We start from the raw sequence: 9,800 nt of genomic DNA, 5'->3' as shown, positions 1-9,800 counted from the left end.
AGACGTTAGGTTGTAAGTGCCCCATCTGACTCTCAGCTATTTCTCCGTCTTCTTTTCCAGAAGCTTACCACCTGCCAGGACCTGCCACGTGCCTACCTACATGTTGCCTCTTCAGACACATGTATGGATGTCTCTCCTGAGGAGGCTGGGCCATGGCCCCACGGCCAGCTCCACGTGGTAAATCTTGGCCAAAGGTCACAGAGTCTGGACTTCGGTCCAGAGAACCTAATTTGCAGAGGTCAATGGCTGAGTAGAATAATGGATAGAGGAAGAGTGGTTGGGCTGGAGGAGGGTGTGGTGATGGGCTGGCCCTTCTGCTGGGGCTGGGAGGGGATAGAGGGGCTGGCCCTTCTGGCTGGGGCAGGAAAGAGGAAGCCAGCCAGCCAGCCAGGGCCCAGCCTACTGCAGGCTGCACTGGGCCATGCCGCTCAAGAGGGGTGGGCCGTTTGGGGATGTGCCTCAGGAGACGGAGCAGAAGGATCTGCAGCCTCTAAGGGGGCCCAGGAGCCTGACTTGAGGGCAGGGCTTCCCCTTCCTCTGGTGATCATCATGCCTCCTCTCATCTCCGCAGAGATGTGGTGGGTTTTGAGTCAGTTACATGCAAAGGGCTTAGAACAGTGCGAGTGTGCTATAAATGTTATTTTTGGCTGACTGCCCAATCTCTCCCAGCCCTCAGGCTCAGGCTAATGGGCGCAGTTGTCCACATGGGGAGAGAGGAAAGGGTGTGGAGCAGAGTCACCCATGGCAGCAGCTGTGTCCTGCTGACAGCCTGCCCCTTCCTGAGGCTGGGCTCCTCTCTGTGCTATCACACCAGGCCCCCCTCTCTCTGGTTGCTGGGGAGGCACACAGGAGAGCGACCAATCGTCTGGAAGGCTGAGCAGCGGTGCTAGAGTGCAGGGCCACGCCAGCTTTAGTAACATGGCAAATCCTCAGGGCCATTCCTAGAATCCACCCTGTCTCACAGACAAGGACTCAGCCGTGACTCACTGTCTCTGGCTGGGCTGTCATCACCTGGTGCCCCTTCCTCTGACACTTGATTCACAGTCTGGGCTAGGCTCTCTTATCCTCTCCAGCCGCTTCTCCCCCTTTCTTCCTCTTTTCCTCCTTGCTTTGCTCCCTTCCCTTGATCTCTCATTGATCAGATCTTGGCTGATCTCCCCTAACACGTTGGAGAGTTTGAGCCTGACAGATGGATAATGGGGACAGTAGCTTCTGGTGCCACCGCCACACCCTGTCAGAGATATAGCCAGGGACGGCTGGTAAGCAGGGAAAGAAGTACACGGCCTATATCATGACATTTCTGTGATCTGGGGGCAGGCACCTCAAAACAGACCTCTGCACTGCAGCTGGCGGATGGATGAATTCCCACTGTTGATAATTCATTCTGGTAGCCAAAAGCCTGGGCTGTCCCCTCTGAGACTGCAGCTACACACAAAAGGCATGAGGAACTCATTGGACTACATTAATTATTTACACTTCAGTGTGAATCCGTTCATTCCACAAATATCAAGCATCTACTATGTGCCAGTCACTTGGAAAAGAATAGTGAACAAAATAGACAGAGATCTCTGCCTTTCTGGACGTTATATTCTCGTGGTGGGGGACACAGAAAATAAACATGGTAAGTAGGGAAATTATACACTTGGTTAGAAAGTGGTAATTGTGGCTTCTCCCCCCCAACAGATAAACACATAAATATAACTCAACCAAATGTAGGGGAGGTGGTTTGGGAGTGCTGGGGGGAGCGTGGAGGGACGGGACTGGGAAGTTGGCAGAGCAGGCCTCCTTGAGAAGTTAGGGTCTGAAAAAGACTTAAAAATAAAAATTCAGAGAGCTTTGCAGATGTCCAAGGGGAAGAGCATTGCAGGCCACAGAGGCAGCTGGAGCAAAAGTCCTGAGACAGGAGCAGGGCTGGCAATCTGGAGGCAGAGGAAGGCAGGGAGGTGTTAGTGATGGAGGCCGAGAGGTACAATATGGGGTGCTTCTGACCTTCTGGGGCCTCCTTTGGCTTGGCCCTGGGTGGGATGAGGGTGATGTGCTGGGTTCTGAGCAGGGGGCACAGAGATCTGCTGTTGGGACTTGTATGCACACAAGTGAGGAGGCTGTTGCAGATATCCCGGGAAGGGAGGCTCAGGCCAGGAAGGCAGAAGTGGATTCTTGTTGCTTTTGGAAGGGGGAGCTAACAGAATTTGCTGATAGATTGGTGTGGGTGCAGGAGAAACCGGGTCAAAGATGATCTTACTAGCCACATCCTGAGCACAAATTCTGATCAGCCGAGACTCTGGGGAAGACACATGAGTGCTCTGTCTCAGGAGGATGGGAGGCAAGGAGAGAGGAAAAGGGGTGTGTAGAGGGGAGGCTGAGGGTTTCCAACCATATTCCCACCTCCTCTTTAGCCTTAGCCAGACCCTGCCCAAATCGCAGGCTCTAGGGTCCCTGGAGTTATGGGGGTGGGGGGACTGGATCCCCACTGGGAAATGATCAACATCCTTGAAGAGTAAACCAGGTTGGACCACCCTTGGGCGTCTGCAGAAACAACTTCCTGGACTCTGCTGGGAGTGTGAGTGGGCAAGCCCACCCCAGCACAGCAATTAGCATTTCCCTCCTGCAACGCCAAACCACTTCAGGACCTGCCCCAGCCTGTGGAGTCTGAGACACCAATTGCTTATTTACCTGGGTCCTCTTAGCCTCAGAAAAAGGGAGGAGTAAGGAGATTTAAAGGGCCCCAGCCACTCATGGTGAGGCCCACCGCATGCCCTCCCTACCTTGGCTCCTTTCCGGATCTGGGATTGCAACACCTGCTCTCTTCTGCTGAGTTAATTATTAATGAGTTCTTTGTCAGCCTCTGGTGATGGGCAGAGGATGAGAGTTTCCTGAAAGCTTTGAGTTCAGGGAGTTGGAGAAGGGGAGAGCTCACCATGCAGGGGAACTCAAAATGCAGGGGTATCAGGGGCGACCCTTCTCTGCAGGGGACTACATGGGGGTCTTCTTGTGTTAAGAGGATGCTGGCTGTACTGAACCTGACTGACTCACCAAGTTAAGCTAAATTTCACTGGAATATTTGTGGGGCCAAGACACTAACATTTATTAGAGTATCAACAATGCATCTAACAACTAATTACCTATTTGCCAGTTCTGCGATTTTCCCCGGCCCACCTGAACTTATGCTAAATAAGAACCTGAGGGCTCGAAATGCCCAGTTTGATCCACAAAATTCTGTATTTTTCCCTTAAGGGTTTTCAAACTAATTTCTTGGCATAACCCTCCTTACCTCCAGTGGTAGAGAACTTTCTGTTTAGGAGACAGTGAAGGCTGGAATAGGTAGTTAAGAGTCTCCTTTAAATTGCAGCTTTGAGGCAATAGCATTCCAAAAATGATGCCAGGGCAGGCTTTCCAGGGCCAAGATATGGACTGGGTGACCTTCCAGATCTCCCTAAAAGTTCTCTGACCCCAACCTGGGGGGAGTGTGCTCTGTGAGACCAGCCCCTCAATCTGGACCTGTTACTTCCATTCACAGTGGCTCTAGGCCCAGGAGTCCAATAAGGAGCCCGCCCAGGAGCCCACAATGGAAGCTGTGTTCTCAGGCCTGGCAGGCAGCCAGGGGAAGTCTGCTTTGACTCTGTTAGTCCAGCTCTGCTTCAGCCTGTCCTCCCACCACTTGTGGCCAGGTCTGATTTCTGGCCCTCCAGGCGGGCATTCTTGCCCAGGGAGGGAGGGGCTAGGAGACCAACCCTTCTTGCAAGTGGGGGCAGTGACTCACAGGTAGTTACCTGTCCTAGGGCTCCCTGCCAACCCTGCAGAGGAGCTGGAGGGGAGGCATTTCAAGTCACTCTGTTCATTCCTCTTACACTTTCCCTGGATGAGTTGAGTTTTGATCCCTTCCTGACAAACCTTTCCTTTTAAGGATTCTCCAAAGTCCTCAAGAAGCCGGGATTTTCCACTTACTTTTTTCCCTGGGGAGGGGGTTGGTGCTTTCTGGGGTCCTTCCTGGATATTTGGAACTTTTCACCCAGTGACACATCTGGGGCTTTGATGCTTTATATACAAGCCCTGATCTTTGCATCCTCTGCTTAGTCGTCTATCTAGGGTGGTCTAGGATATAGAGGAAGCTGGCCTCAACTGGCCTTGGGGAAGTGCCAAGTACAGTGCCTGGCACAGATGTGAAGGCCTTTCCCTCCCCTAGGAATTCTGATCTCTGACAATCACTAACTTTGCCTGGTGCCTCCATGTGAGGTGCCCCCAAGGCACCTCCAGGGAGGAGGGCACTGCAGAGCTTGCTGTGAGGCCTCTGGTACGGACCCACTTGCCCAGTCCCGTCCAGGGGGGTGGGGGTGCAGTGACGAGATGGGCGTGACGGCTGCCAGATTCCTGAGGCCCGCCCTGAAGTGGGGCTACGCCCAGCTAGGGAGTCTCCAGAGGTGAGGCTGTTGTTTAAAAGCTGGAGCCAGAAGAGAAGACCCCCACATTCAAGGGGAGCTCTCAGGTGATCTGGAGAAAGGACAGCAGCGGCACAGAGCGAGGTACGTTACCTGCCTTCACCTGCCTGATGGAGACTGGATAGGAGAAGGGCAGTACCTCTGGGTGCCTGGGGCCTGATTCATTCTTCTTCCTGGGAACTCACCTTAGTGAGCTCACCTGCAAAGCCTAGGATAAAATGTCTGCTACTGTTTTGATTGCTGTTTTACATCTGATAAACGCCTCAGTGACTAAGAAGAAAGCAGGTTCAGCTCTGGGGTTGAGCACAAAAGAGAAATGGAAAGGGTAGGCTGGCCCAGCTCAGAATGCCTCGTTCTGGGGGGATTTCTAGCTGGGGGTGGGAGAGCAGAAAGAACATTGGATGAAAATCAGAAGATGAGTCTCTCTCTTAGGCCGTCCTTAGCTGTGGGCCCTCAAGCCATATGTTCCTTCCCTGTGCTCCTGACTCTTCTGGGAGGCCATAGGAGGAATGATTTTGAAGCATTAGGCCGTATACTTTAAAGATACCAGGAATGCCCCCAGGTCCCCTCGAACCCTGCCTTGCCGAGTCCCTAGCGCTCCATCCTAGACAAAGGAGTTTGTGGTTGTCATTGGGGCAGAGTGAGCAGCCAGTCCAAGGCAGAGGGGGACACTGCACAAGTAGGATGGGGTGTGCTTGACAAGCAGTCCTCTCTCTTGGACACTCACAGTGGCTTTTGAACTTCCTTCAGAAATCCTGCTTTGCAGCCTCCCAGCCCCATCCCCTCTCACTGAACCCCAGCCCATCACTGGAGAGATTTGGGGGTGTTTCCTGTTCAGATAAAGTCTTCATTCACTTATTAAAGATTTTGAGGCATACTTCTGTCCCTGTTGCATCCCAGCTACCTGCTCAGCCCAGAGTTCTGGGCCCCATAGCCACTGGAGGCCCCGGGTAGTACTGGAGACCTTGTCAATAGTGGGAGATGGCTCGCCCATTTACCTCTGGGCTTGTGGCTGGGTTGATGCTGCTTTCAGGCCATGAGAAAAGCCAGTCTTCTCTCTTGGGGCAGGAATAGGACTTGGACTTCCCTACTTCTTCTGCAAAGGGCCCAGCCCTTTCTTCCTCCCCATGTGGTGGCCAAGTGCGGTTGGTCCTCTTTCCCATCCATTCCATTCCAGAGGAGGAAGCTGAAGTCTGGGAAGGAATGGGATTTTCCCAGGGTACCTTGTGAGTCACACACCAGCTGGTACAGGGGTCTGGAGCCCTTGTAGCTTTCTGCTATAAATATGTCTGTGGCCCAGAAGTGTCCTAGGTCAAGATCTTAGGTAAAGACTTCTGAAAAAAACTCAAGAAACAGAAAAAAAAGGGGGCGTGTGTGCTCTAGGGATTTGCATTGTTGTACTCAGGTGCTTTTCTCTGTCCCAGGTGAGGTCCTCTCTGGGGATCACCCCCTTGGCTAAAGATGAGACCACTCCTTCTCCTGTGTTTCAGTAAGTATCCCTCCCCATCCTTCTAGGCCTTGTTAGGCACCAGGGAAGTGACAGCCATGGGGAAAAGAGTTTACTGAAGTGTGAACTCCACTTGTCTTGGGTTTGGAACACTCATCTACTGGGGACACCTGTGAGATTTCTCTACTTCTTTGGGCCTTTGGGGAAGAGATTCTTTGACTCTCTTGAAAGGCTCTTAGGTGTCTTTTTATTTATTTATTTGTTTTTATTTTGAGATAGAGTCTTACTCTGTTGCCCAGACTAGAGTGCCATGGCACTCTAGCTCACAGCAACCTCAAACTCCTGGGCTTAAGCCTCAGCCTCCTGAGTAGCTGGGACTACAGGCACCCACTACAAACCCCTGCTGATTTTTAAATTTTTAATAGAGATGGGATCTTATTCTTGGTCGGGGTGGTCTTGAACTCTTGACCTCATGTTATCCTCCCACCTTGGCCTCCCAGAGTGTAGTATTACGGGCATGAGTCATTGCGCCTGGCCTCAAGTGTCTTCTTGTTTTTACCTGAGGGTTGTTTGTGGTTTCCTGAATGCTCTACAGAATTTGTTTCCCATCCTTTTGTTCGCATACTGGTTCCACAGCCAGTGTAGCTTGAGTTCTTGATGTTCCAGTGGATTGACACTGGGCACTCCCAAAGTGTGGCTGGGTCCACTTTGGTTGCAATGGAAAGAGTGCAGGCCTCTCTCAATGTTTCCCAAGTGGCTCAGTAGTCAGCCCTCCTCTGGGCTGCTTCCAGAGGCCATGCTGCAGGCATGAGCTGCAACCCTATGCAGGCAGCTGAGTGTGTATCTCTAGTTCGATTCTAAAAGCCACAGATAGATGCCACATTTCATGGCCATTTGTGGGTTTTAGATTGCCAGTGTTTCTCTTTTCATTTTTAAGTTTGGGGTTCTAAAATGTGAAATAAGCTTTTTAACTCTTAACAGCCTCAGGACTGTAATCATTACCACCAGCAGTGAGCAGTAGTTTGAGTGAAGGCAAGGGTCTAGTCTTGTTGACATTGGCTCCCCTGAGGGACACTGGGGTGGCCAGCTGGACCCTCCTCTCTTGGGGCTGCCCCACAGCACATCTCTGTGATTTCAGCCCTGCCTGGCCTCCTGTGTGCCCAGCAAGCCTGCTCTCGTGGGGCCTGCTATCCACCTGCTGGGGACCTGCTCATTGGGAGGACCCAATTTCTCCGTGCTTCATCGACCTGTGGACTGACCAAGCCTGAGACCTACTGCACCCACCATGGCGAGGTAGGCCCTTCTCTCGTGGCCTCACAGTGCTAGAGGAAGGAGAGGATTGGTGGGTGAGTCTGACATTTGTTCACTGAATACTTAAGAGTGAACTTGGTGTAGGTAGGCCTTAGTGTGGGGGCTGGGGAATGCAAGAAAAATGTAAGGCTGATCCTTGTCTCTGAGGAATTGACTTATTAGTTGGGCAAGAGGAAATGTATTAAGAATTAACTGAATAGCTCTTTTCTCTCTTCTCCTGGGCAAAGCAGAATCTTTCCTCAGGCCTTCATGTGGACAGGATAGTCTTTCAAGTCTTGGGAGTAGGCAAATAAACAAGCATGGCCAAGTGGCATCTAATGTCTCATCTTTGGTGACTCTCAGCACTGGGATGTGTGTGTGTGCTGTGCTATATTCTGGCAGTGGCAGAAACTGAGCTGTGTCGGGGTCAGTGAGTGAGATGAGGAAGTGATCTGAGGTTACCCAGGAAGGTCAGAAACTCAGTTGATCAGTTGGGTGGAATCCAGGAGCTCCATGCTTTGAGCTATGATTAACATTGTCTATTAGGCAATTGGCTTTTTCAGAGAGCTCTTCTACTATTTCTTCCACATTGCCTCTGGGCTCTTATTGCAGGAAATTCCTTTTCTTTTCCTCTCAACAAGGTGGGTCTTTCTTTGCTCCCATGTTTATCAAAGTTGAAATCACTCCCTGTTTTTCTGTCTCTCAGCTGCCTCATTTGGCCATTTTGTTGTCCTTAAAACCTAGGCTTGCACAGGAGGATGGGTAAGAGAGTGGCTTGTTGGAGTCTCTGCAGCCTTTTGAGAAAAAAAAGAGAGGTGGGGGAGAGGGGAGAGGGAATGAGAGAGATGGATTGTCCTGAAGGAGACGGGGTTATTTGTGGTTTCCCCTTTCCAAGCTGCCCTTGTCCTCAGGGCCATGGGAGGTGGCATCTGATCTGACTTCTGGGCCTTATTGCCTTTCTAGTTTCTATGTTTTCTTGGCTATTTTTAATCACAGATGGTGCTGGGTAGTGACTTTGGAGGTGCTGAGCAGAGTACATCTCACCCACTTGGAGATGAGGAAGTGCCTTTGACAGTGCTGGGTAAAGTGACCAGCGCTAGGCCAGCACTCCCTGCAGGCCCAGACTACTCTGCAAGAATTAAGGGGTCTGGCAGTCTTGAGCTTTCTAGGAAATGGAGTGATTTTAACTGCCCCCTTTCCTCATACCCACCAAATTGTGTGTCACTGAGCTTGTGTCTGAACATTTCAGGGAGATCTCTGTTGATGCCTTTCCTCTGGCTGACTTGCCATTGGGAAGAGGAGCAAGGAGAGGACACAGGCCCCACGTAGACATGTACCCTCAGTCCTAGCCCTGCTTGGACAGCTTCTCTCCGTCTATGCCTAGGGATTTTGGCTTCACCCTTGTCTGCCCTCTGCCTCTTCCAGATGCCCCCCAGGGAGACAACTGCCTTCACTGCTTGTAAGCAACATCCCCGGGAGCCAAACTGGATGCTTGCAAAAGAGAAGTCTAGACTTTTGCAACCCTGGGGATGGATAAAACTCACTTATTTTTATTCTATGAAAGCTGAGAAGCAATGGCTGTTTTTTTCTTTTTCTATAAAGGGGAATAAATCTCTAGCCTCTTGGAAAGAGTAGGTGCCAAGATGGAGGCACCTTGAGGGCATTGTGTAGTCTCGGGTCTGCCACTAAGTTGGGGTGTGACCATAGACAAGAGATGACCCTCGTCTAAGCCTTGCTTTCCTCTTCTGGAAGAGAGTGTCAGATGGGATGGCATTTGCAACAACATTCTTTGGGAACAAGCTGGCTGCTGATGACCAGCATCTCTCCCTTGCCTTCCACCTCCCTGTCTTGTTTCGTTTTTCTTCCTCTCCCTTCCATGCCTTTCTCAGAGGCCACGGGTTTCAGTGGTGAAGACACACTAAAGGCACAGACACTCCCTTCTGGTGCTCAGTACAGGTGTGCCCTGAACCCTCCCCTGGTGTTGTACTGCCTGTGTAATAAGAATCAGAAATTCAGGTTTTAACTCTGTTGAGTTCCAATTTCAGTTTTTAAGTTTATTTGGTTATTAAAGGATACTAATAGCAAATATAATTTATTAAGCATATATTATGTGTCCTGAGCATCATACCAGGAGCTTTATATAATTGAGGTGTCTCTTTTATATAATTGAGGTGTCTCTTTTTATCCCAGTTTGAGGCACTGGGACCTCAAACTTCTGATGAAAACACGCTGTGTTGAGTTTTGTGAATAGTTAGAGATGGGGATGTGGTGGGAGGCTGGGGGGTGTCCTGAATAGCCACAGCTGGCAATGAGGGTAGCATATTTCAGAGCTAAATTCCTACCATCCTCCCCTTCCCTTTTCCCCCTCACCGCTCTACTGGCTCCCATTCCCATATTCACACCTCTCTTAAGTCAAAGCTTCTGGCTAGTGCTTCTGCTATTTCCATGTGGGGGTGACATGGCAAGCCATGTACCAAGTCCTCCTGACCTGCTGCCTGCCCACTGCTGTGGCATATGTACAGGGGAGGGGGTTCATGACACCTGGACATTTCTGCCCCAGCTCTAATCCTTGCCAACTAACAGAGGAACACTCAGCAGACAGGGAGTTCAGGGAGTGGTGGAGACTC

The 9,800-nt window shown here is 50.9% G+C and overlaps 1 protein-coding gene across 1 annotated transcript in view; it reads left to right on the top strand.

The window, feature by feature from the left end:
* The first annotated feature begins 3,186 nt into the window (after positions 1 to 3,186).
* LAMB3 (laminin subunit beta 3) overlaps positions 3,187 to 9,800 on the top strand; it is a 38,818-nt gene continuing 32,204 nt past the window's right edge. Inside the window, exons 1-3 of the mRNA XM_023519501.1 lie at positions 3,187 to 4,520; positions 5,861 to 5,925; positions 7,022 to 7,176. Coding sequence (XP_023375269.1) covers positions 5,898 to 5,925; positions 7,022 to 7,176 — 183 coding nt within the window. The 5' untranslated portion in view covers positions 3,187 to 4,520; positions 5,861 to 5,897. The remainder of the gene's footprint in view (positions 4,521 to 5,860; positions 5,926 to 7,021; positions 7,177 to 9,800) is intronic.

This window comes from Otolemur garnettii, unplaced genomic scaffold (assembly GCF_000181295.1).
Source record: "Otolemur garnettii isolate 467f Iridium unplaced genomic scaffold, OtoGar3 scaffold00178, whole genome shotgun sequence".
Lineage (NCBI taxonomy): Eukaryota > Metazoa > Chordata > Mammalia > Primates > Galagidae > Otolemur > Otolemur garnettii.
The sequence above is the reverse complement of the archived record's forward strand: the minus strand, read 5'-3'. Positions and strand labels throughout refer to the sequence as shown.